Source organism: Eucyclogobius newberryi, unplaced genomic scaffold (assembly GCF_026437365.1).
Source record: "Eucyclogobius newberryi isolate DKJ021-1_F unplaced genomic scaffold, fEucNew1.0.hap1 SCAF_42, whole genome shotgun sequence".
Taxonomy (NCBI): domain Eukaryota; kingdom Metazoa; phylum Chordata; class Actinopteri; order Gobiiformes; family Gobiidae; genus Eucyclogobius; species Eucyclogobius newberryi.
The window spans coordinates 152,970-178,712 of record NW_027316079.1 but is presented as its reverse complement, the minus strand read 5'-3'; the positions used below and the strand labels follow the sequence as shown (position 1 = coordinate 178,712).

The following is a 25,743-nucleotide window of genomic DNA, read 5'->3' as shown; positions in this document are numbered from 1 at the left end:
AAAGAGGGACTAAAGAGGGACTAAAGCGGGACTAAAGAGGGACTAAAGAGGGACTAAAGAGGAACTAAAGAGGGACTAAAGAGGGATTAAAGAGGGACTAAAGCGGGACTAAAGCGGGACTAAAGCGGGTCTAAAGAGGAACTAAAGAGGAACTAAAGAGGGACTAAAGAGGGATTAAAGAGGGACTAAAGCGGGACTAAAGCGGGTCTAAAGAGGAACTAAAGAGGGACTAAAGCGGGACTAAAGCGGGACTAAAGAGGGACTAAAGCGGGACTAAAGAGGGACTAAAGCGGGACTAAAGCGGGTCTAAAGAGGAACTAAAGAGGAACTAAAGAGGGACTAAAGCGGGACTAAAGAGGGACTAAAGCGGGACTAAAGAGGGACTAAAGAGGGACTAAAGAGGGACTAAAGAGGGACTAAAGAGGAACTAAAGAGGAACTAAAGAGGGACTAAAGAGGGACTAAAGAGGGACTAAAGAGGAACTAAAGAGGGACTAAAGAGGGATTAAAGAGGGACTAAAGAGGGACTAAAGAGGGACTAAAGCGGGACTAAAGAGGAACTAAAGAGGGACTAAAGAGGGACTAAAGAGGGATTAAAGAGGGACTAAAGCGGGACTAAAGAGGGACTAAAGCGGGACTAAAGCGGGACTAAAGAGGGACTAAAGCGGGACTAATGCGGGACTAAAGCGGGACTAAAGAGGGACTAAAGAGGGACTAAAGCGGGTCTAAAGAGGAACTAAAGAGGGACTAAAGCGGGACTAAAGAGGGACTAAAGAGGGACTAAAGCGGGACTAAAGAGGGATTAAAGAGGGACTAAAGCGGGATTAAAGAGGGACTAAAGAGGGACTAAAGAGGGACTAAAGCGGGTCTAAAGAGGGATTAAAGAGGGACTAAAGCGGGACTAAAGAGGGACTAAAGCGGGACTAAAGCGGGTCTAAAGAGGAACTAAAGAGGGACTAAAGCGGGACTAAAGAGGGACTAAAGCGGGTCTAAAGAGGAACTAAAGAGGAACTAAAGAGGGACTAAAGCGGGTCTAAAGAGGAACTAAAGAGGAACTAAAGAGGGACTAAAGCGGGACTAAAGAGGGACTAAAGCGGGACTAAAGAGGGACTAAAGCGGGACTAAAGAGGGACTAAAGAGGGACTAAAGAGGGACTAAAGCGGGACTAAAGCGGGTCTAAAGAGGAACTAAAGAGGGACTAAAGCGGGACTAAAGCGGGACTAAAGAGGGACTAAAGCGGGACTAAAGCGGGTCTAAAGAGGAACTAAAGAGGAACTAAAGAGGGACTAAAGCGGGACTAAAGCGTGACTAAAGAGGGATTAAAGAGGGACTAAAGCGGGTCTAAAGAGGAACTAAAGAGGGACTAAAGCGGGACTAAAGCGGGTCTAAAGAGGAACTAAAGAGGAACTAAAGCGGGACTAAAGCGGGACTAAAGCGGGACTAAAGAGGGACTAAAGCGGGACTAAAGAGGAACTAAAGAGGAACTAAAGAGGGACTAAAGAGGGATTAAAGAGGGATTAAAGAGGGACTAAAGCGGGACTAAAGAGGAACTAAAGAGGGACTAAAGAGGGACTAAAGCGGGACTAAAGCGGGACTAAAGAGGGACTAAAGCGGGACTAAAGCGGGTCTAAAGAGGAACTAAAGAGGAACTAAAGAGGGACTAAAGAGGGACTAAAGAGGGATTAAAGAGGGACTAAAGCGGGACTAAAGCGGGTCTAAAGAGGAACTAAAGAGGGACTAAAGCGGGAATAAAGCGGGACTAAAGAGGGACTAAAGCGGGACTAAAGAGGGACTAAAGAGGGACTAAAGCGGGACTAAAGAGGAACTAAAGAGGAACTAAAGAGGGACTAAAGCGGGACTAAAGAGGGACTAAAGCGGGACTAAAGAGGGACTAAAGCGGGACTAAAGAGGGACTAAAGAGGGACTAAAGCGGGACTAAAGCGGGTCTAAAGAGGAACTAAAGAGGGACTAAAGCGGGACTAAAGCGGGACTAAAGAGGGACTAAAGCGGGACTAAAGAGGGACTAAAGCGGGACTAAAGCGGGTCTAAAGAGGAACTAAAGAGGAACTAAAGAGGGACTTAAAGCGGGACTAAAGCGGGACTAAAGAGGGATTAAAGAGGGACTAAAGCGGGACTAAAGAGGAACTAAAGAGGGACTAAAGCGGGACTAAAGAGGGACTAAAGAGGGACTAAAGCGGGACTAAAGAGGAACTAAAGAGGGATTAAAGAGGGACTAAAGCGGGACTAAAGCGGAACTAAAGAGGGACTAAAGCGGGACTAAAGCGGGACTAAAGCGGGTCTAAAGAGGGACTAAAGAGGGACTAAAGCGGGTCTAAAGAGGAACTAAAGAGGGACTAAAGCGGGACTAAAGAGGGACTAAAGAGGGACTAAAGAGGGACTAAAGCGGGACTAAAGCGGGTCTAAAGAGGAACTAAAGAGGAACTAAAGAGGAACTAAAGAGGGACTAAAGAGGGACTAAAGCGGGACTAAAGCGGGTCTAAAGAGGAACTAAAGAGGGACTAAAGCGGGTCTAAAGAGGAACTAAAGAGGAACTAAAGAGGGACTAAAGCGGGACTAAAGAGGGACTAAAGAGGGACTAAAGCGGGACTAAAGAGGAACTAAAGAGGGATTAAAGAGGGACTAAAGCGGGACTAAAGAGGGACTAAAGCGGGTCTAAAGAGGAACTAAAGAGGAACTAAAGAGGGACTAAAGAGGGACTAAAGAGGGACTAAAGCGGGACTAAAGCGGGTCTAAAGAGGAACTAAAGAGGAACTAAAGAGGGACTAAAGAGGGATTAAAGAGGGACTAAAGCGGGTCTAAAGAGGAACTAAAGAGGAACTAAAGCGGGACTAAAGAGGGACTAAAGCGGGATTAAAGCGGGTCTAAAGAGGAACTAAAGAGGAACTAAAGAGGGACTAAAGAGGAATTAAAGAGGGACTAAAGAGGAACTAAAGAGGGACTAAAGCGGGACTAAAGAGGGACTAAAGCGGGACTAAAGAGGGACTAAAGCGGGACTAAAGAGGGACTAAAGCGGGACTAAAGCGGGTCTAAAGAGGAACTAAAGAGGGACTAAAGAGGGATTAAAGAGGGACTAAAACGGGACTAAAGCGGGTCTAAAGAGGAACTAAAGAGGGACTAAAGAGGAACTAAAGAGGAACTAAAGAGGAACTAAAGAGGGACTAAAGAGGGACTAAAGCGGGACTAAAGAGGGACTAAAGAGGGACTAAAGAGGGACTAAAGCGGGACTAAAGAGGGACTAAAGAGGGACTAAAGAGGGACTAAAGCGGGACTAAAGCGGGTCTAAAGAGGAACTAAAGAGGGACTAAAGCGGGACTAAAGAGGGACTAAAGCGGGACTAAAGCGGGACTAAAGAGGGACTAAAGCGGGACTAAAGCGGGTCTAAAGAGGAACTAAAGAGGAACTAAAGAGGGACTAAAGCGGGACTAAAGCGGGACTAAAGAGGGACTAAAGCGGGACTAAAGAGGGTCTAAAGAGGAACTAAAGAGGAACTAAAGAGGGACTAAAGCGGGACTAAAGAGGGACTAAAGAGGGACTAAAGAGGGACTAAAGCGGGACTAAAGCGGGTCTAAAGAGGAACTAAAGAGGAACTAAAGAGGGACTAAAGCGGGACTAAAGCGGGTCTAAAGAGGAACTAAAGAGGAACTAAAGAGGAACTAAAGAGGGACTAAAGAGGGATTAAAGAGGGACTAAAGCGGGACTAAAGAGGAACTAAAGAGGGACTAAAGAGGGACTAAAGCGGGACTAAAGCGGGTCTAAAGAGGGACTAAAGAGGGACTAAAGAGGGACTAAAGCGGGTCTACAGACCTTGACCAGGGTCAGGTTCCTGGATGCCAGGGGATCTTCTTCCAGTCCGACTTGTTTCCTCAGAGTCTGGAACCGTTTGTCAAGTTTGTGACGCCGAATCTGCTCGTTCAAATTATGGATCTGAAAACACGAGTTTAACAGTGAATCCTCTGATCCAGGACGTCCCTCCTCTTCTTCTCCATCTCTTACCTTTCGTCCAAGCTCCGTCCTCTTCTTCTGCGTCTCGTCCCCGCTGCTGCTGTCAGAGATTTCTGTCTTCCTCTGCGTCTCGTCTCTGCTGGTGTCAGAGGGTTGTGTCCTCCTCTGCGTCTCGTCTCCGCTGGTGTCAGAGGGTTGTGTCCTCCTCTGCGTCTCGTCTCCGCTGGTGTCAGAGGGTTGTGTCCTCCTCTGCGTCTCGTCTCCGCTGGTGTAGTCGGAGGAGTTTTCCGTTTCGTCGCTGGATGAATCCACGACCACCACATCGTCTTTGTCCTCCGGTCTCCTCTTGTCCCTCTTCTGCTCGTCCTCGTCGTCCACACAGATCACGTCCAGGTCGTTCAGGTCCATGGCGAGCTCCTCCTTGTCCTCCTCCTTGACCTTGACCTCCTCCTTGACCTTCTCTGCACACTTTGGCTCCGCCTTCAGCCTGATCTCTGTCCGCAGCACGTTGTCCTCGGCTTTGGGCAGCACCTCGGACGTCCTCACCACCACCTTCTCCATGGTGCTCTTCCCAGGGAGGATCTTGAAGGAAAGGCCAGATTTGTGGCTCATAAACGAGGAGCCGGAGGAAAGTTTGAAGGACTGAAGCCCGGACACACCTGGGTGGGCGGGGCTTACTGCACCAGGTGTGGCTTTGGCGTATGAGACCGGGACCACTGCAGCAGAAGAAGAGAGTTAGCTGTTTGAAGCTGTTTGAGGTGAAGCTGTTTGTGGTGAAGCTATTTGAAGCCGTTTGAGGTGAAGCTGTTTGAGGTGAAACCTTTGTGGTGAAGCTGTTTGAAGCCGTTTGAGGTGAAGCTGTTTGTGGTGAAGCTGTTTGTGGTGAAGCTGTTTGAGGTGAAGCTGTTTGAGGTGAAGCTGTTTGTGGTGAAGCTGTTTGTGGTGAAGCCGTTTGTGGTGAAGCTGTTTGAGGTGAAGCTGTTTGTGGTGAAGCTGTTTGAAGCTGTTTGTGCTGAAGCTGTTTGTGGTGAAGCTGTTTGTGGTGAAGCTGTTTGTGGTGAAGCTGTTTGTGGTGAAGCTGTTTGTGGTGAAGCTGTTTGAGGTGAAGCTGTTTGTGGGGAAGCTGTTTGAAGCTATTTGTGGTGAAGCTGTTTGTGGTGAAGCTGTTTGAAGCCGTTTGTGCTGAAGCTGTTTGTGGTGAATCTGTTTGAAGCCGTTTGTGGTGAAGCTGTTTGTGGTGAAGCTGTTTGTGGTGAAGCTATTTGTGGTGAAGCTGTTTGAGGTGAAGCCGTTTGAGGTGAAGCTGTTTGTGGTGAAGCCGTTTGAGGTGAAGCCGTTTGTGGTGAAGCCGTTTGAGGTGAAGCTGTTTGTGGTGACGCTGTTTGTGGTGACCCTGTTTGTGGTGAAGCTGTTTGTGGTGAAGCTGTTTGTGGTGAAGCTGTTTGAAGCTGTTTGAGGTGAAGCTGTTTGTGGTGAAGCTGTTTGTGGTGAAGCTGTTTGTGGTGAAGCTGTTTGTGGTGAAGCTATTTGAAGCCGTTTGTGGAGCAGGATATTCTATGTTCCATTCACTCAAATGTTACACCACTGACAACATGAGGAGAGACCGAGCACAGCCCTGTCTGACCCCTCTGTCCAGAGCCAATGAGTCATGTGACCATCGTAAAGAGCCTCAATGTGTTTTATTTTAAATCTTCTATTTTAAACGTGTCACTTTAAATAAATAAGTCCAGATTTATTCTTCCATCTTTGTTTTGTTGTGTCTCATTGTGTGTAAATATGGTCTTATGTCCTCTTGTGTGTGTCTCATTGTGTGTAAAGATGGTCTTATGTCCTCTTGTGTGTCTCATTGTGTGTAAAGATGGTCTTATGTCCTCTTGTGTGTGTCTCATTGTGTGTAAAGATGGTCTTATGTCCTCTTGTGTGTGTCTCATTGTGTGTAAAGATGGTCTTATGTCCTCTTGTGTGTGTCTCATTGTGTGTAAAGATGGTCTTATGTCCTCTTGTGTGTGTCTCATTGTGTGTAAAGATGGTCTTATGTCCTCTTGTGTGTGTCTCATTGTGTGTAAAGATGGTCTTGTGTCGTCTTGTGTGTGTCTCATTGTGTGTAAAGATGGTCTTGTGTCCTCTTGTGTGTGTTAAGATGGTCTTATGTCCTCTTGTGTGTGTCTCATTGTGTGTTAAGATGGTCTTATGTCCTCTTGTGTGTGTCTCATTGTGTGTAAAGATGGTCTTATGTCCTCTTGTGTGTGTCTCATTGTGTGTAAAGATGGTCTTATGTCCTCTTGTGTGTGTCTCATTGTGTGTAAAGATGGTCTTATGTCCTCTTGTGTGTGTCTCATTGTGTGTAAAGATGGTCTTATGTCCTCTTGTGTGTGTCTCATTGTGTGTAAAGATGGTCTTATGTCCTCTTGTGTGTCTCATTGTGTGTAAAGATGGTCTTATGTCCTCTTGTGTGTGTCTCATTGTGTGTAAAGATGGTCTTATGTCGTCTTGTGTGTCTCATTGTGTGTAAAGATGGTCTTATGTCCTCTTGTGTGTGTCTCATTGTGTGTAAAGATGGTCTTATGTCGTCTTGTGTGTGTCTCATTGTGTGTAAAGATGGTCTTATGTCCTCTTGTGTGTGTCTCATTGTGTGTAAAGATGGTCTTGTGTCGTCTTGTGTGTCTCATTGTGTGTAAAGATGGTCTTATGTCGTCTTGTGTGTCTCATTGTGTGTAAAGATGGTCTTGTCGTCTTGTGTGTCTCATTGTGTGTAAAGATGGTCTTATGTCCTCTTGTGTGTGTCTCATTGTGTGTAAAGATGGTCTTATGTTGTCTTGTGTGTGTCTCATTGTGTGTAAAGATGGTCTTATGTCGTCTTGTGTGTGTCTCATTGTGTGTAAAGATGGTCTTATGTCCTCTTGTGTGTGTCTCATTGTGTGTAAAGATGGTCTTATGTCCTCTTGTGTGTGTCTCATTGTGTGTAAAGATGGTCTTATGTCGTCTCGTGTGTGTCTCATTGTGTGTAAAGATGGTCTTATGTCCTCTTGTGTGTCTCATTGTGTGTAAAGATGGTCTTATGTCCTCTTGTGTGTGTCTCATTGTGTGTAAAGATGGTCTTATGTCCTCTTGTGTGTGTCTCATTGTGTGTAAAGATGGTCTTATGTCCTCTTGTTTGTGTCTCATTGTGTGTAAAGATGGTCTTATGTCGTCTTGTGTGTGTCTCATTGTGTGTAAAGATGGTCTTATGTCCTCTTGTGTGTGTCTCATTGTGTGTAAAGATGGTCTTATGTCCTCTTGTGTGTGTCTCATTGTGTGTAAAGATGGTCTTATGTCCTCTTGTGTGTCTCATTGTGTGTAAAGATGGTCTTATGTCCTCTTGTGTGTGTCTCATTGTGTGTAAAGATGGTCTTATGTCCTCTTGTGTCTTTGTGGATTTGTTCCATTCTTTTGGACATAATTGAGGTGAATAAACGATAGTCACGTTCAGAATAGAAATAGTCTCTATGAGGCACAGTCGCTCCTTCAGGGACATGAGGGGAGGAGTTTCACACGAGGAGGGGAGGAGTTTCACACGAGGAGGGGAGGAGTTTTATCAAGGGCCTGACTTAGTTACGATGAACTTGTTCTAGCCTCAGTTTGGATATAATTATATTTTAATTATATGTTAAAACATCTTGAGTTATATTCTAACAAATAATATATATGACCAGGACTAAACCAGGACTAAACCTGGTCTAAACCAGGACTAAACCAGGACTAAACCTGGTCTAAACCAGGACTAAACCAGGTCTAAACCAGGTCTAAACCAGGACTAAACCAGGTCTAAACCAGGACTAAACCTGGTCTAAACCAGGACTAAACCAGGTCTAAACCAGGTCTAAACCAGGTCTAAACCAGGTCTAAACCAGGACTAAACCAGGACTAAACCAAGTCTAAACCAGGACTAAACCTGGTCTAAACCAGGTCTAAACCAGGACTAAACCAGGTCTAAACCAGGACTAAACCAGGACTAAACCAGGTCTAAACCAGGACTAAACCAGGTCTAAACCAGGACTAAACAAGGTCTAAACCAGGACTAAACCTGGTCTAAACCAGGTCTAAACCAGGTCTAAACCAGGTCTAAACCAGGTCTAAACCAGGACTATACCATGTCTAAACCAGGACTAAACCAGGTCTAAACCAGGACTAAACCAGGACTAAACCAGGACTAAACCAGGTCTAAACCAGGACTAAACCAGGACTATACCATGTCTAAACCAGGACTAAACCAGGTCTAAACCAGGTCTAAACCAGGACTAAACCAGGTCTAAACCAGGATTAAACCAGGTCTAAACCAGGACTAAACCAGGTCTAAACCAGGTCTAAACCAGGACTAAACCAGGTCTAAACCAGGTCTAAACCAGGACTAAACCAGGTCTAAACCAGGACAAAAAACCAGGACTAAACCAGGACAAAAAACAGGTCTAAACCAGGACTAAACCAGGACTAAACCAGGACTAAAGCAGGACTAAACCAGGATTTGAGTAGATCAGACTCACGTGTGACGTCTCCGTTCTTCTTCACTCTTCTGTAAACAATCATCTGCTTGTTGCTCGTGGCGATGGTGGAAGTGGGCGGGGCATTGTCCCTGGCAACAATGGAAGTGGGCGGGGCATGTTTGGGCTTTGGCTGCACTGGGATCAGCTGCATCAGGCGGCCGTCCATAGTACGAAACAAGCGCACCCCGGTGCCCAGGGCCGGGGCCCCGACCAGGCGAAGGGTATGAGGGGCCAAGAGCGAAGGCGAGACAAGCGGCTGAGGAGGGGCCCCGACGAGCGGCTGAGGAGGGGCCCCGACGAGCGGCTGAGGAGGGGCCCCGACGAGCGGCTGAGGAGGGGCCCCGAGCGGCTGAGGAGGGGCCCCGAGCGGCTGAGGAGGGGCCCCGAGCGGCTGAGGAGATCCGATCTAGAATATAGAAAGATTGTTAGATAAAAGGGTCGACGAAAATGGTCCAAGGAACATTTTACCAAGTGCGTCATAGATGAGGACAGAGGACACTGGGACACGTGTCTGAGGACAGAGGACACTGGGACACGTGTCTGAGGACAGAGGACACTGGGACACGTGTCTGAGGACAGAGGACACTGGGACACGTGTCTGAGGACAGAGGACACTGGGACAAGTGTCTGAGGACAGAGGACTCTGGGACACGTGTTTGAGGACAGAGGACTCTGGGACACGTGTCTGAGGACAGAGGACACTGGGACAAGTGTCTGAGGACAGAGGACACTGGGACACGTGTCTGAGGACAGAGGACACTGGGACACGTGTCTGAGGACAGAGGACACTGGGACACGTGTCTGAGGACAGAGGACACTGGGACACGTGTCTGAGGACAGAGGACTCTGGGACAAGTGTTTGAGGACAGAGGACTCTGGGACACGTGTCTGAGGACAGAGGACACTGGGACAAGTGTCTGAGGACAGAGGACACTGGGACACGTGTCTGAGGACAGAGGACTCTGGGACACGTGTCTGAGGACAGAGGACACTGGGACAAGTGTCTGAGGACAGAGGACACTGGGACACGTGTCTGAGGACAGAGGACTCTGGGACACGTGTCTGAGGACAGAGGACTCTGGGACACGTGTCTGAGGACAGAGGACGCTGGGACACGTGTCTGAGGACAGAGGACGCTGGGACACGTGTCTGAGGACAGAGGACTCTGGGACACGTGTCTGAGGACAGAGGACGCTGGGACACGTGTCTGAGGACAGAGGACTCTGGGACACGTGTCTGAGGACAGAGGACACTGGGACAAGTGTCTGAGGACAGAGGACGCTGGGACACGTGTCTGAGGACAGAGGACGCTGGGACACGTGTCTGAGGACAGAGGACGCTGGGACACGTGTCTGAGGACAGAGGACGCTGGGACACGTGTCTGAGGACAGAGGACTCTGGGACACGTGTCTGAGGACAGAGGACGCTGGGACACGTGTCTGAGGACAGAGGACTCTGGGACACGTGTCTGAGGACAGAGGACGCTGGGACACGTGTCTGAGGACAGAGTGGGACACGTGTCTGAGGACAGAGGACGCTGGGACACGTGTCTGAGGACAGAGGACGCTGGGACACGTGTCTGAGGACAGAGGACGCTGGGACACGTGTCTGAGGAAAGAGTGGGACACGTGTCTGAGGACAGAGGACTCTGGGACACGTGTCTGAGGACAGAGGACGCTGGGACAAGTGTCTGAGGACAGAGGACGCTGGGACACGTGTCTGAGGACAGAGTGGGACACGTGTCTGAGGACAGAGGACGCTGGGACAAGTGTCTGAGGACAGAGGACGCTGGGACACGTGTCTGAGGACAGAGGACGCTGGGACAAGTGTCTGAGGACAGAGGACGCTGGGACACGTGTCTGAGGACAGAGGACGCTGGGACACGTGTCTGAGGACAGAGTGGGACACGTGTCTGAGGACAGAGGACTCTGGGACACGTGTCTGAGGACAGAGGACGCTGGGACACGTGTCTGAGGACAGAGTGGGACACGTGTCTGAGGACAGAGGACTCTGGGACACGTGTCTGAGGACAGAGGACGCTGGGACACGTGTCTGAGGACAGAGTGGGACACGTGTCTGAGGACAGAGGACTGATAGTGATTATCGTGTTTACCTTTGGCATGAGCCCAGTGCGAGCCAGAGCGCTGGAGGAGGCAGGTGCGGCAGGTGCGGCGGGTGCGGCGGGTGCGGCAGGCACGACCGGCGTCAGGGCCGACAGAGGCAGCGAGAAGGACGGCAGCGTCAGGGGCCTCGGGGCCACTGGCACCATCTGCTGCAGAGGAACCGAGTTCGGACCCGGAATCTGGATCATCAGGACTTTAGGACGAACGTTCAGCCGTGAACCTGAAACAGACGTTCAACCGTGAACCTGAAAGCAGAGCAGAGCCCCGTGGGGGAGGGGCGGAGCCCCGTGGGGGAGGGGCGGCCACCCGCAGCATTGTGGGACGTGTAGTTTTAGCCATAAAAAACGGTTACGGATGTAACTACGGTTCTATGAATCGATTAAAAAATAATAATAATATAAATTTGAAATGTTCAGCGGGCCAGATTTAAACGTCTGGCGGGCCCGCGGGCCTTGTATTTGGCAGATCTAGACTGACATTTACCTGGAGGAAGAGGAAGAGGAAGAGGAAGAGGAAGAGGAAGAGGACCAGGACCAGGCGCGGCAGAGTTCTGGTTTGGTCTCATGTTTGAGGCGGTGAAGGTCGCGTTGGCAGCAGAGGTCAAAGGTGAAGTGCAGGTAAGAGGGGAGGTGGCGCTAACGGGTCGGCTAGCCCCGCCCACTCGTCCGGTCAGGTATGCAGCCAATCGGTTTGCAGGATGGAGCGCTCCCATTCGACCCAACTGCACTTTAGCCAGAGGGTACGGCTTTCCATTCACCTGAGGAGGAGACCAGGGTCAGGAGGGGGTCAGGAGACTCACCTTCACACAGTTCTGGGCCTCTCACAGTTCTGGGCCTCTCACAGTTCTGGGCCTCTCACAGTTCTGGGCCTCTCACAGTTCTGGGCCTGACACAGTTCTGGGCCTCTCACAGTTCTGGGCCTGACACAGTTCTGGGCCTCACACAATTCTGGGCCTGACACAATTCTGGGCCTGACACAATTCTGGGCCTGACACAGTTCTGGGCCTCACACAATTCTGGGCCTGACACAGTTCTGGGCCTCTCACAGTTCTGGGCCTCACACAGTTCTGGGCCTGACACAGTTCTGGGCCTCACACAGTTCTGGGCCTCACACAGTTCTGGGCCTCACACAGTTCTGGGCCTCACACAATTCTGGGCCTGACACAGTTCTGGGCCTCACACAATTCTGGGCCTGACACAATTCTGGGCCTGACACAGTTCTGGGCCTGACACAGTTCTGGGCCTCTCACAGTTCTGGGCCTCTCACAGTTCTGGGCCTCTCACAGTTCTGGGCCTCACACAGTTCTGGGCCTCTCACAGTTCTGGGCCTGACACAGTTCTGGGCCTGACACAGTTCTGGGCCTCTCACAGTTCTGGGCCTCTCACAGTTCTGGGCCTCACACAGTTCTGGGCCTCTCACAGTTCTGGGCCTGACACAGTTCTGGGCCTGACACAGTTCTGGGCCTCTCACAGTTCTGGGCCTCTCACAGTTCTGGGCCTCACACAGTTCTGGGCCTCTCACAGTTCTGGGCCTCTCACAGTTCTGGGCCTGACACAGTTCTGGGCCTGACACAGTTCTGGGCCTCACACAGTTCTGGGCCTCACACAGTTCTGGGCCTCTCACAGTTCTGGGCCTGACACAGTTCTGGGCCTGACACAGTTCTGGGCCTCTCACAGTTCTGGGCCTCTCACAGTTCTGGGCCTGACACAGTTCTGGGCCTGACACAGTTCTGGGCCTGACACAGTTCTGGGCCTGACACAGTTCTGGGCCTGACACAGTTCTGGGCCTCACACAGTTCTGGGCCTCACACAGTTCTGGGCCTCACACAGTTCTGGGCCTCACCTTCACACAGTTCTCGTCTCTCCTCCTCAGAGTCGCAGACATGAATCCTGCCGGGCTGATCTTCTGGAGAAACGGCAGCGCCAAATTCTGATCCGACAGGAACTCCACTTCCTGTTTCCGGGCTTTCCTCAGGTCCTCAGGCTCCGCCTCCCTCTCACCAGCTCCTGATCCTTCATCTTTAGACTCCGCCCTTCGGTCTTCAGGCTGAAGAAAAACACAAAGGACGATTAAATAAAAGAGCTCTAACCCTTCCATAAAATGCTGAATGTTTGTGTTTGTGACCTCAGACGTCTCCGGCTCGTCCTCGTCTTGAGGACAGTTCATCCGCTCGTCCTCCGTCTCCATCTCTCTGTCCTTTGCGTCCTGAAAGACACAGAGCAGCAGTCGTTTCACAGGCTGAGGAGGAGGATGTAGGTCAGCTGACATGACCTACATCCGTCTGACTCAGATCATGACGTGTCCTCTGATCAGCCCATAGCACATCTGGCCCCGCCCATCATCACCACGCCCGTTTCCTTCAATAACAGCTGCAGAAACTAACTCGGGGCTCTGGTGTTTCTCACCTGATGAACATCTGACCAAACGTCAGGTCCAGAACACAGAGGCAGAAGCTCTGAACTCACCTGCGCCGCATGGACTTTAGTCTCCTCCTCCTCCGATGGCTCCTCCCTCTTCTTCTCATGCTCATGGCGGCTCATGGAGGCTTTGGGCGTCTCCTTTGGTTTCTCCTCGTCCTGGACCTTCTGCTCGTTCTGCTCGTCCTGGACCTTCTGCTCGTCCTGGACCTTCTGCTCGTCCTGGACCTTCTCCTCGTCCTGGACCTTCTCCTCGTCCTGGACCTTCTGCTCGTTCTGCTCGTCCAGGACCTTCTGCTCGTCCTGGACCTTCTGCTCGTCCTGGACCTTCTCCTCGTCCTGGACCTTCTGCTCGTTCTGCTCGTCCTGGACCTTCTGCTCGTCCTGGACCTTCTGCTTGTCCTGGACCTTCTGCTCGTCCTGGACCTTCTGCTTGTCCTGGACCTTCTGCTCGTCCTGGACCTTCTGCTTGTCCTCGTTGGGGCTGCTGGTGGAGGCTTTGGGCATGGAGATGTGCACTCGGATCTCGGTGCAGGCTTTCCCGTCCCTCTGGATCTCGGTGGGACTGAAAGGAGAGACGAAGTACGGTCCGATCCAGAAGGGCCGCTCCAGAGAGCCGAGGGCCAGAGCTTCACAGAGAACTTTGAGCACGGACACACGGTCGCCTTCGCTCTGCCACTGACAGTTGGCCAAAAGGACGAGACGTTTGGACACGAGTGAAGAGTTTGTTTGAGCAGAACCTGAAGGACAGATTCAAACATGAATTCAAAGCTTTACCCGGTTTGACGAGGCCCTCAGGGGCCTCCACACTAGAGGAACCAGAGGAACATGATCCAAACCCTTTACACTCACCTGAGGCCGAAGCTTTGTCCCACGCCAGACTTTTCTGTAGAAGAACATGAGAAACAGTGGTGTTTATGTCCCACATCCACGTCTGACATGTGTTTAACTCCAGACTCACCTGGTTCTGTTTCCACGGCGTTCGTCTGGAGAACTCTCTGACCCGAGCACAACTGCTACTGCTAATGCTAATGCTAATGCTACTGCTGCTGTGCTCCTCACAGCCCTGAGAACATGAGAACATGAGAACATGAGGAACAACTAAACCAGCTCTAAACCAGCTCTAAACCAGGTCTAAACCAGGACTTAAGCAGGTCTAAACCAGGTCTAAACCAGGACTTAAGCAGGTCTAAACCAGGTCTAAACCAGGACTTAAGCAGGTCTAAACCAGGTCTAAACCAGGACTTAAGCAGGTCTAAACCAGGTCTAAACCAGGTCTAAACCAGGACTTAAGCAGGTCTAAACCAGGTCTAAACCAGGTCTAAACCAGGACTTAAGCAGGTCTAAACCAGGTCTAAACCAGGTCTAAACCAGGTCTAAACCAGGTCTAAACCAGGTCTAAACCAGGACTTAAGCAGGTCTAAACCAGTGCAGCCTTTTTCAGATATAAAATAAAAGTGGAACGTTTTACTCTTGGGTGTTTAAAGGAATAATAGAGGATTTTTGGTGCAAAATCAGAGACATTTCCTGGTGGACAGTAGTTCTCCCACATGTCAATCATTCCCTGCGTGCTCCTGCACACCTGCAGCCTGGTTCCCATAGCAGCACGTTTCCATGGTTACACATGTGTGGTTGTTATGCCTGTGTGTGTTTAGTGAGTTCCTTCAGTTACAAACATGACACAGAGAAAGACTCGAAAGAGACGAGATGATGTCATGGAGCTGATGAACAAACACGTGTGTAGAGGCGGGGCTGTAGTGTGATGGGGGCGGCCTCTAACAGGAGGGCGGGGCTGTGGTGTGATGGGAGGCGGCCTCTAACAGGAGGGCGGGGCTGTGGTGTGATGGGAGGCGGCCTCTAACAGGAGGGCGGGGCTGTGGTGTGATGGGAGGCGGCCTCTAACAGGAGGGCGGGGCTGTGGTGTGATGGGAGGCGGCCTCTAACAGGAGGGCGGGGCTGTGGTGTGATGGGAGGCGGCCTCTAACAGGAGGGCGGGGCTGTGGTGTGATGGGAGGCGGCCTCTAACAGGAGGGCGGGGCTGTGGTGTGATGGGAGGCGGCCTCTAACAGGAGGGCGGGGCTGTGGTGTGATGGGAGGCGGCCTCTAACAGGAGGGCGGGGCTGTGGTGTGATGGGAGGCGGCCTCTAACAGGAGGGCGGGGCTGTGGTGTGATGGGAGGCGGCCTCTAACAGGAGGGCGGGGCTGTGGTGTGATGGGAGGCGGCCTCTAACAGTAGGGCGGGGCTGTGGTGTGATGGGAGGCGGCCTCTAACAGTAGGGCGGGGCTGTGGTGTGATGGGAGGCGGCCTCTAACAGGAGGGCGGGGCTGTGGTGTGATGGGAGGCGGCCTCTAACAGGAGGGCGGGGCTGTGGTGTGATGGGAGGCGGCCTCTAACAGGAGGGCGGGGCTGTGGTGTGATGGGAGGCGGCCTCTAACAGGAGGGCGGGGCTGTGGTGTGATGGGAGGCGGCCTCTAACAGGAGGGCGGGGCTGTGGTGTGATGGGAGGCGGCCTCTAACAGGAGGGCGGGGCTGTAGTGTGATGGGGGCGGCCTCTAACAGGAGGGCGGGGCTGTAGTGTGATGGGAGGCGGCCTCTAACAGGAGGGCGGGGCTGTAGTGTGATGGGAGGCGGCCTCTAACAGGAGGGCGGGGCTGTAGTGTGATGGGAGGCGGCCTCTAACAGGAGGGCGGGGCTGTAGTGTGATGGGAGGCGGCCTCTAACAGGAGGGCGGGGCTGTGGTGTGATGGGAGGCGGCCTCTAACAGGAGGGCGGGGCTGTAGTGTGATGGGAGGCGGCCTCTAACAGGAGGGCGGGGCTGTAGTGTGATGGGAGGCGGCCTCTAACAGGAGGGCGGGGCTGTAGTGTGATGGGAGGCGGGCTCTAACAGGAGGGCGGGGCTGTGGTGTGATGGGAGGCGGCCTCTAACAGGAGGGCGGGGCTGTGGTGTGATGGGAGGCGGTCTCTAACAGGAGGGCGGGGCTGTGGTGTGATGGGAGGCGGCCTCTAACAGGAGGGCGGGGCTGTAGTGTGATGGGAGGCGGTCTCTATCAGGAGGGCGGGGCTGTAGTGTGATGGGAGGCGGCCTCTAACAGGAGGGCGGGGCTGTGGTGTGATGGGAGGCGGCCTCTAACAGGAGGGCGGGGCTGTGGTGTGATGGGAGGCGGCCTCTAACAGGAGGGCGGGGCTGTGGTGTGATGGGGGCGGCCTCTAACAGGAGGGCGGGGCTGTAGTGTGATGGGAGGCGGCCTCTAACAGGAGGGCGGGGCTGTAGTGTGATGGGAGGCGGCCTCTAACAGGAGGGCGGGGCTGTGGTGTGATGGGAGGCGGCCTCTAACAGGAGGGCGGGGCTGTGGTGTGATGGGAGGCGGCCTATAACAGGAGGGCGGGGCTGTAGTGTGATGGGAGGCGGCCTCTAACAGGAGGGCGGGGCTGTAGTGTGATGGGAGGCGGCCTCTAACAGGAGGGCGGGGCTGTAGTGTGATGGGAGGCGGCCTCTAACAGGAGGGCGGGGCTGTAGTGTGATGGGAGGCGGCCTCTAACAGGAGGGCGGGGCTGTGGTGTGATGGGAGGCGGGCTCTAACAGGAGGGCGGGGCTGTGGTGTGATTGGAGGCGGCCTCTAACAGGAGGGCGGGGCTGTGGTGTGATGGGAGGCGGCCTCTAACAGGAGGGCGGGGCTGTAGTGTGATGGGAGGCGGCCTCTAACAGGAGGGCGGGGCTGTAGTGTGATGGGAGGCGGCCTCTAACAGGAGGGCGGGGCTGTAGAGTGATGGGAGGCGGCCTCTAACAGGAGGGCGGGGCTGTGGTGTGATGGGAGGCGGCCTCTAACAGGAGGGCGGGGCTGTGGTGTGATGGGAGGCGGCCTCTAACAGGAGGGCGGGGCTGTAGTGTGATGGGAGGCGGCCTCTAACAGGAGGGCGGGGCTGTAGTGTGATGGGAGGCGGCCTCTAACAGGAGGGCGGGGCTGTAGTGTGATGGGAGGCGGCCTCTAACAGGAGGGCGGGGCTGTAGTGTGATGGGAGGCGGCCTCTAACAGGAGGGCGGGGCTGTAGTGTGATGGGAGGCGGCCTCTAACAGGAGGGCGGGGCTGTAGTGTGATGGGAGGCGGCCTCTAACAGGAGGGCGGGGCTGTAGTGTGATGGGAGGCGGCCTCTAACAGGAGGGCGGGGCTGTAGTGTGATGGGAGGCGGCCTCTAACAGGAGGGCGGGGCTGTAGTGTGATGGGAGGCGGGCTCTAACAGGAGGGCGGGGCTGTGGTGTGATGGGAGGCGGCCTCTAACAGGAGGGCGGGGCTGTGGTGTGATGGGAGGCGGTCTCTAACAGGAGGGCGGGGCTGTAGTGTGATGGGAGGCGGCCTCTAACAGGAGGGCGGGGCTGTAGTGTGATGGGAGGCGGTCTCTATCAGGAGGGCGGGGCTGTAGTGTGATGGGAGGCGGCCTCTAACAGGAGGGCGGGGCTGTGGTGTGATGGGAGGCGGCCTCTAACAGGAGGGCGGGGCTGTGGTGTGATGGGAGGCGGCCTCTAACAGGAGGGCGGGGCTGTGGTGTGATGGGGGCGGCCTCTAACAGGAGGGCGGGGCTGTAGTGTGATGGGAGGCGGCCTCTAACAGGAGGGCGGGGCTGTAGTGTGATGGGAGGCGGCCTCTAACAGGAGGGCGGGGCTGTGGTGTGATGGGAGGCGGCCTCTAACAGGAGGGCGGGGCTGTAGTGTGATGGGAGGCGGCCTATAACAGGAGGGCGGGGCTGTAGTGTGATGGGAGGCGGCCTCTAACAGGAGGGCGGGGCTGTAGTGTGATGGGAGGCGGCCTCTAACAGGAGGGCGGGGCTGTAGTGTGATGGGAGGCGGCCTCTAACAGGAGGGCGGGGCTGTAGTGTGATGGGAGGCGGCCTCTAACAGGAGGGCGGGGCTGTGGTGTGATGGGAGGCGGGCTCTAACAGGAGGGCGGGGCTGTGGTGTGATTGGAGGCGGCCTCTAACAGGAGGGCGGGGCTGTGGTGTGATGGGAGGCGGTCTCTAACAGGAGGGCGGGGCTGTAGTGTGATGGGAGGCGGCCTCTAACAGGAGGGCGGGGCTGTAGTGTGATGGGAGGCGGCCTCTAACAGGAGGGCGGGGCTGTAGAGTGATGGGAGGCGGCCTCTAACAGGAGGGCGGGGCTGTAGTGTGATGGGAGGCGGCCTCTAACAGGAGGGCGGGGCTGTAGTGTGATGGGAGGCGGCCTCTAACAGGAGGGCGGGGCTGTGGTGTGATGGGAGGCGGCCTCTAACAGGAGGGCGGGGCTGTGGTGTGATGGGAGGCGGCCTCTAACAGGAGGGCGGGGCTGTGGTGTGATGGGAGGCGGCCTCTAACAGGAGGGCGGGGCTGTGGTGTGATGGGAGGCGGCCTCTAACAGGAGGGCGGGGCTGTAGTGTGATGGGAGGCGGCCTCTAACAGGAGGGCGGGGCTGTAGTGTGATGGGAGGCGGCCTCTAACAGGAGGGCGGGGCTGTAGTGTGATGGGAGGCGGCCTCTAACAGGAGGGCGGGGCTGTAGTGTGATGGGAGGCGGCCTCTAACAGGAGGGCGGGGCTGTAGTGTGATGGGAGGCGGCCTCTAACAGGAGGGCGGGGCTGTAGTGTGATGGGAGGCGGCCTCTAACAGGAGGGCGGGGCTGTAGTGTGATGGGAGGCGGCCTCTAACAGGAGGGCGGGGCTGTAGTGTGATGGGAGGCGGCCTCTAACAGGAGGGCGGGGCTGTGGTGTGATGGGAGGCGGCCTCTAACAGGAGGGCGGGGCTGTGGTGTGATGGGAGGCGGCCTCTAACAGGAGGGCGGGGCTGAGTCACTTGAGTTCTCAACTCGGTGAAAAATCCTCTATTATTTCCTAAAACAAAATGTTGTTACCGTGGTTACCATGGGGGTGGAGTCAGGGGTGGGGCTGGACTCTATTTTCAGATGTTCTTTGTCTCTGAGAACTGAAACACAACCAGAACCAGAACCAGAACATGTTAGACCTAAAGGGTCAGAGTTTATGTTTGAAATGTAACGAGTCTGACCTGGAGGAGAGTCCAGCTCTGTGGTCAGCTTCAGGAGAGGAGAGTCCAGCTCTGTGGTCAGCTTCAGGAGAGGAGAGTCCAGCTCTGTGGTCAGCTTCAGGAGAGGAGAGTCCAGCTCTGTGGTCAGCTTCAGGAGAGGAGAGTCCAGCTCTGTGGTCAGCTTCAGGAGAGGAGAGTCCAGCTCTGTGGTCAGCTTCAGGAGAGGAGAGTCCAGCTCTGTGGTCAGCTTCAGGAGAGGAGAGTCCAGCTCTGTGGTCAGCTTCAGGAGAGGAGAGTCCAGCTCTGTGGTCAGCTTCAGGAGGGAAACACACAAACAGGTTTATACTTGCTATATATCGCTTTTTTATAGAACCAAATACATTCTAATGTTGTTCTTTGTTATACCACAAACTGCTGATTGTCTCATAACTGCAGGAAATGAAGAGAAAAGGATCAAATGGAGATGATTAAAGGACAGATGATGTTTTATTCTTACTTTTTTGTGATTGGAGAAACGTCGGATTCTGGCGCAGGTCAATTCTCCTCCTGACCTTTGCTCTCTGACCTGTGAATTCAAGAGAGAAGTCATAATATACGTCTAAAACGGCAACATTCTGCTTCATTCAGAGTCATTTCCTCTAAGCTCAAACATAAGCAGCGTCCTGCAGTGTGTTCTGGGACATCAGAAGTGACCCTGACGTGATGACCTCGTGTTGACCTGGTGATGACCTCACCTGTTTAGTTTGGAGGCGTGGCCGCTCCGTCGCAGCAGGAACAGAGACCGGGTCCGAGTCCTGGTCCTGAGTCCTGACCCACAGAGTCCTGACCGGAGAAGTGGGCTGCGACACGGTCTCCGCCTCCTTCAGAACTACACGCACAGGTCACAGGTCACAGGTCAGTGCAGTGAGGAAGAGCGCCCCCTGTGTCTGTGTGAGGGCATCTGACTCACCGTAGGCCATCTTCATCCTCCTCCTCTTCTTCTTCTTGTGCCGCGGGCTGTCGGGGGAGTCCAGGTTGCGCAGCAGCACCACCTTCTGTTTGAGGCAGGTGCAGCGCAGCATGCAGAGGACACGCCCACAATGGGAGCTCCGGGCACAGAGGGTGAGGCTGGCACACATGCACCCCAAACGACAGAAGTCATTCAGACAACGAGGAGCCGGGCGAGGGGCCAGACGGACCGGGAGGCGAGGGTCCTCCGCCACGAAGCCCTGAGGGAGGAGGGGGGGGGGGGGGGGAGGAGGAGGAGGGAGGAGGAGGGAGGAGAGAGGAGGGAGGAGGAGGAGGGAGGAGAGAGGAGGGAGGAGAGAGGAGGGAGGAGGGAGGAGAATTACCATTAGAGAGCTCCTGGATAAATGCTGCAGATCTAAAGTGAGCATTTTATTTATATTTATATATATATATATATATATATATATATATATATATATATATATATATATATATATACACACACACACACACACAAAGACTATATTCAAGTATTTGAATATAATAGTTTTATGTTCTGATGATGTCATTCGTTACCTTGAGCGTGAAGAGCGAGCTCAGGGCGACCGTGGCTCTCTCGTGTGTCACGTATGTTCGCCGTTTCCCTTCCCACAATCCTCTCTGCTCCAGGTCCCTCTGCTTCACCAGCGCCTTCGTCACCAGCGGCAGGCTCTGATTGGCTCTCGCCGGCTCCTCCTTCCGCTGGCTCGTCTCCGCCTCCTCTTCTCTCTGATCGTCCGTGGCGTTGCTCGTCTGGCGTCGCTTCATGTGTTTCTGCTCCGTTTGGCAGAGCTCAGAGTCGGACTCCAGCGGCGCCATCAGCTCCAGCTCCGCCTCCCACGACTTCCGCCGCCGCCGGCGTTTGCCTCGTTTGGGGCCGGACTCGGACGCTTTGCCGGACGGCTCCGATATGGGCTCCGTGTGGTCAAAGTCCAACTGGCTCAGATCCAAGTTAGAACTGTCACACGTGTTGATGCTTTTCCTCCTGGACTTGGGCGAGTGACATATCGGTTCAGTGAAGTCGTAATCGTACGAGTCCAGAGCGTTTTCTACAGACAAATCTTTATCTTCGGTTTCGCCAAACGTCTTTAACCGACTCGCGTCATCGTCGAGCTTGAACAATCGCCTTTTCTTCACTTTCTTGGCGACCGACAGTTCGGCGTTCTTGATCCCGAGCGTCTGTTTCTTCGTCTCGTCCGAACTCGCCGCGAGCGTCGTGGCGTTTTCGTCTTTACGCTCAAGTTTCTTCTTCTGCGTGAACGTCCTCTTGGCGACTCGGTTTGGCGGCGGTTTGGGTCGTTTGGAGGGAGGCACGAAGCCCGAGATGAGCTCACTGGTGCTGCGCTCGGCCGCGTTAGCCACCTTTAGCGTGCTAGCGAGCGGTAGGTCGAAGGTCACGGGGGCGGAGTCAGTGGTCGTGAAGGAGGAGGCGCGTTCGTCGAGGAGTTTCCCCTCCAACTCCAGGTACTCGTCCAACATGTCGCTGCAGAACGCCGACAGATTCTTCTTTGGAGGGTCAGAGGCAGGGGGCGCTGTGGAGACAGAGACCGGGTTCAGACCGGGTTCAGACCAGGTTTAGTCCGGGTTCAGACCGGGTTTAGTCCGGGTTCAGACCGGGTTTAGACACCACATTGTAAAGATGTTTAGTGGTGTGTTCCAAAAGCTCATGTTAGAGGGCGGAGCATGAACACGCCCTCTGAACACGCCCTGTGAACACGCCCTCTGAACACGCCCTGTGAACACGCCCTCTGAACACGCCCTGTGAACACGCCCTCTGAACACGCCCTGTGAACACGCCCTCTGAACACGCCCTGTGAACACGCCCTCTGAACACGCCCTCTGCACACGCCCTGTGAACACGCCCTGTGAACACGCCCTCTGAACACGCCCTGTGAACACGCCCTGTGAACACGCCCTCTGAACACGCCCTCTGAACACGCCCTCTGAACACGCCCTCTGAACACGCCCTGTGAACACGCCCTGTGAACACGCCCTCTGAACACGCCCTCTGAACACGCCCTCTGAACACGCCCTCTGAACACGCCCTCTGAACACGCCCTCTGAACACGCCCTCTGAACACGCCCTCTGAACACGCCCTCTGAACACGCCCTGTGAACACGCCCTCCGAACACGCCCTCCGAACACACCCTCCGAACACACCCTCCGAACACGCCCTCTGAACACGCCCTCTGAACACGCCCTCTGAACACGCCCTGTGAACACGCCCTCTGAACACGCCCTCTGAACACGCCCTCTGAACACGCCCTGTGAACACGCCCTCTGAACACGCCCTGTGAACACGCCCTGTGAACACGCCCTCTGAACACGCCCTGTGAACACGCCCTGTGAACACGCCCTCTGAACACACCCTCTGAACACGCCCTGTGAACACGCCCTGTGAACACGCCCTCTGAACACACCTTCTGAACACGCCCTGTGAACACGCCCTCTGAACACACCTTCTGAACACGCCCTGTGAACACGCCCACAGACTGCTCAGCGCCTGCAGAGGCGTCAGCGGCAGAATGAGGGGGATTTGGATTTATTTTCATGGTACATCAACATGCATTTGGTCTGAGCGTGTCATACTACACTCTCACCTTCAGGGGGCAGCGCTGAGTCGGAGCTGAACTTGTCTCTCCAGCCTTTGATCCGAGTCACGTCCGAGGTTTTTCCCGTTCGCGACACGAAAACGCCACAAATTCCTGCAATTCCACACGACAAAGTTAGAAACTGATGTAGAACAGGGGGCGGGGACAGGTGAGAGGGGAGAGTCTGAGGTACAGCACAGGGGGCGGGGACAGGTGAGAGGGGAGAGTCTGAGGTACAGTACAGGGGACGGGGACAGGTGAGAGGGGAGAGTCTGAGGTACAGCACAGGGGGCGGGGACAGGTGAGAGGGGAGAGTCTGAGGTACAGCACAGGGGGCGGGGACAGGTGAGAGGGGAGAGTCTGAGGTACAGCACAGGGGGCGGGGACAGGTGAGAGGGGAGAGTCTGAGGTACAGCACAGGGGGCGGGGACAGGTGAGAGGGGAGAGTCTGAGGTACAGCACAGGGGGCGGGGACAGGTGAGAGGGGAGAGTCTGAGGTACAGCACAGGGGGCGGGGACAGGTGAGAGGGGAGAGTCTGAGGTACAGCACAGGGGGCGGGGACAGGTGAGGCGGGGTCCTCAGGTGAGCGCTGGACAGCACAGGGGGCGGGGACAGGTGAGAGTCTGAGGTACAGCACAGGGGGCGGGGACAGGTGAGAGGGGAGAGTCTGAGGTACAGTACAGGGGGCGGGGATAGGTGAGAGGGGAGAGTCTGAGGTACAGCACAGGGGGCGGGGACAGGTGAGAGGGGAGAGTCTGAGGTACAGTACAGGGGGCGGGGACAGGTGAGAGGGGAGAGTCTGAGGTACAGTACAGGGGGCGGGGACAGGTGAGAGTCTGAGCTCACCTGTGTCGGCTGAACTCGGCTCCTGATTGGCTTGTGGAGGGGGGAGGGGCAAAGGGATGCCCAGGTACTGCAGGTCTACAGGAAGGGCGGGGTCGAGCAGGCTCATCTTCAGACCCACTATAACAGAAATAAACTTTATAAAACGACTTTAAACAGAAATAAACTTTATAAAACGACTTAAGTCAGAGCGTTTCTTGTTTGATTCATATTCTCTCAGTTTAAAATCATATTTATCTCGTCTTATTTAATTAAAATAATGCTTGATGATTTTGAATATTGTGTTTATCATTGATCATTAAAAATACAACAAAAAGAGCTGAATAAAGATCAAAATTTCTGCACTTTTGAAACTCATTTTTCACATTTTTAAACCTCAACTAATGCGTTTGATCTCTGTTCATAATATCGACATCATATTGCTATCGGAAAACTCCAAAACGATAAAGCCGAGCGCGTCGGATCCACCACTTCCTGCTGGCGCCGCAGCAGGAAGTGGTGAAAGTGCAGTACCTTCTTGTAACAGCGGGTGGATGACCTGCTTGTGCTTCATGAGCTTCACGTCTCTCAGAAGAACCAGCTCAAACTCACAGATCTGCTCCTCCAGAGACGAGGCTGAAACACCAAGAGTCACTTGAACCTCACGAAACATTCTAGAGCGCCAACACGTCCAGAAGACTCACCATGTTCCTCTGAGCGCTGGACAGCACAGGGGGCGGGGACAGGTGAGGCGGGGTCCTCAGGTGAGCGCTGGACAGCACAGGGGGCGGGGACAGGTGAGGCGGGGTCCTCAGGTGAGCGCTGGACAGCACAGGGGGCGGGGACAGGTGAGGCGGGGTCCTCAGGTGAGCGCTGGACAGCACAGGGGGCGGGGACAGGTGAGGCGGGGTCCTCAGGTGAGCGCTGGACAGCACAGGGGGCGGGGACAGGTGAGGCGGGGTCCTCACGTGAGCAGGTTCTGGACGGCTCCTCGTTCTCTGCATCCTCCAGGAAGCTGCCGTTGGCGTCCTCGTTGTAGAACTTGGTGTCCTTAGTTTGGACAATAGTGTTTTTAGTCATTGGAGCAGCAGCTGTTTCCAGGTCGGGTTGGTCCAGTTCCTCCAGTCGCGTCCTCTCTCCTGGTTCCTCCAGTCGCGTCCTCTCTCCTGCTTCCTCCAGTCGCGTCCTCTCTCCTGCTTCCTCCAGTCGCGTCCTCTCTCCTGCTTCCTCCAGTTGCGTCCTCTCTCCTGCTTCCTCTAGTCGCGTCCTCTCTCCTGCTTCCTCCAGTCGCGTCCTCTCTCCTGCTTCCTCCAGTCGCGTCCTCTCTCCTGCTTCCTCCAGTCGCGTCCTCTCTCCTGCTTCCTCCAGTCGCGTCCTCTCTCCTGCTTCCTCCAGTCGCGTCCTCTCTCCTGCTTCTTCCAGTTGTTTCTTCTTTCCTAGGTCCTCAAGTAGTTTCCTTTGCGTTTCCTCGTCTCCCTCTCTTTCCAGAGTAGCCTCAGGTGTCTCCAGGTCTTGAGCAGATGAGTTGAGGTGGATCTTCAACAAACTCACCGACACTGCACAAGAACAAGGTTAGAAACATGAATAAAGGAGACGGACCAGGACCTGAGACAGGACCAGGACCCGAGACAGGACCAGGACCCGGACCTGACTGGGCCCAGAGCAAGAAGCCACCATGGTCTTTTATGGATGTCACAGATGAAATGTTCTTAAGATTATTCACGGTTACACCCACAAAAAGGACCATAAAGGGGCTTTGGGCAGTGGTCAGAGGTAGTGACCACCTGACTGACTGATGATTAAATCCTTACCGTTCCTGGTGTCTGTGGAGCAAAGAGATGAGGCAGGTTCAGTCTGAGAGTTTTCTGGAGAATCTCCGATGTGCAGCTCCAACGCCTCCTGAAACACCAAGGCAGTGAGAACCAGTGAGAACCAGTAGGAACCAGTGAGAACCAGTGAGAACCAACAGAACAGAAGGTGCATTGTTTGGATGTGTTGCATGGTCTTTAAGTCCCAAAATGTGAACAAAAATACAATAAACTATAAACATCTCCTACAAAGGCTGCGCCAACTGGGTGTTGAGGGCTCTGCACTCGACTGGCTCACATCCTACCTCACCAACAGGCAAGAGTTCCCTCTCCGGTCACTCATCCACCCTCTCCCCAGTAACGCAGGGGGTCCCCCAGGGCTCAGTCCTCGGCCCGCTCCTCTTCATCTGCTACATCTTCCCCCTTGGTCACATCCTCCGCCAACCTGGACTTTCACTGCTACGCTGACGACACCCAGATATACCTCACCACCAAATCCACCCAAA

The 25,743-nt window shown here is 54.1% G+C and overlaps 1 protein-coding gene across 1 annotated transcript in view; it reads right to left on the bottom strand.

Annotated features, from left to right (window-relative positions):
- mgaa (MAX dimerization protein MGA a) overlaps positions 1–25,743 on the bottom strand; it is a 55,025-nt gene that overhangs the window by 10,954 nt on the left and 18,328 nt on the right. The window contains exons 5-26 of the mRNA XM_072464241.1: positions 25,241–25,328; positions 24,134–24,985; positions 23,964–24,065; positions 23,454–23,570; positions 22,616–22,720; positions 20,552–21,546; positions 19,977–20,235; positions 19,762–19,895; positions 19,524–19,592; positions 19,049–19,340; positions 18,897–18,967; positions 13,984–14,088; positions 13,875–13,908; positions 13,071–13,762; positions 12,730–12,810; positions 12,448–12,651; positions 11,089–11,362; positions 10,596–10,825; positions 8,483–8,888; positions 4,419–4,678; positions 4,014–4,388; positions 3,825–3,944 (exon numbers count right to left, since the gene is read on the bottom strand). Coding sequence (XP_072320342.1) covers positions 3,825–3,944; positions 4,014–4,388; positions 4,419–4,678; positions 8,483–8,888; positions 10,596–10,825; positions 11,089–11,362; positions 12,448–12,651; positions 12,730–12,810; positions 13,071–13,762; positions 13,875–13,908; positions 13,984–14,088; positions 18,897–18,967; positions 19,049–19,340; positions 19,524–19,592; positions 19,762–19,895; positions 19,977–20,235; positions 20,552–21,546; positions 22,616–22,720; positions 23,454–23,570; positions 23,964–24,065; positions 24,134–24,985; positions 25,241–25,328 — 5,865 coding nt within the window. The remainder of the gene's footprint in view (positions 1–3,824; positions 3,945–4,013; positions 4,389–4,418; positions 4,679–8,482; positions 8,889–10,595; positions 10,826–11,088; positions 11,363–12,447; positions 12,652–12,729; positions 12,811–13,070; positions 13,763–13,874; positions 13,909–13,983; positions 14,089–18,896; positions 18,968–19,048; positions 19,341–19,523; positions 19,593–19,761; positions 19,896–19,976; positions 20,236–20,551; positions 21,547–22,615; positions 22,721–23,453; positions 23,571–23,963; positions 24,066–24,133; positions 24,986–25,240; positions 25,329–25,743) is intronic.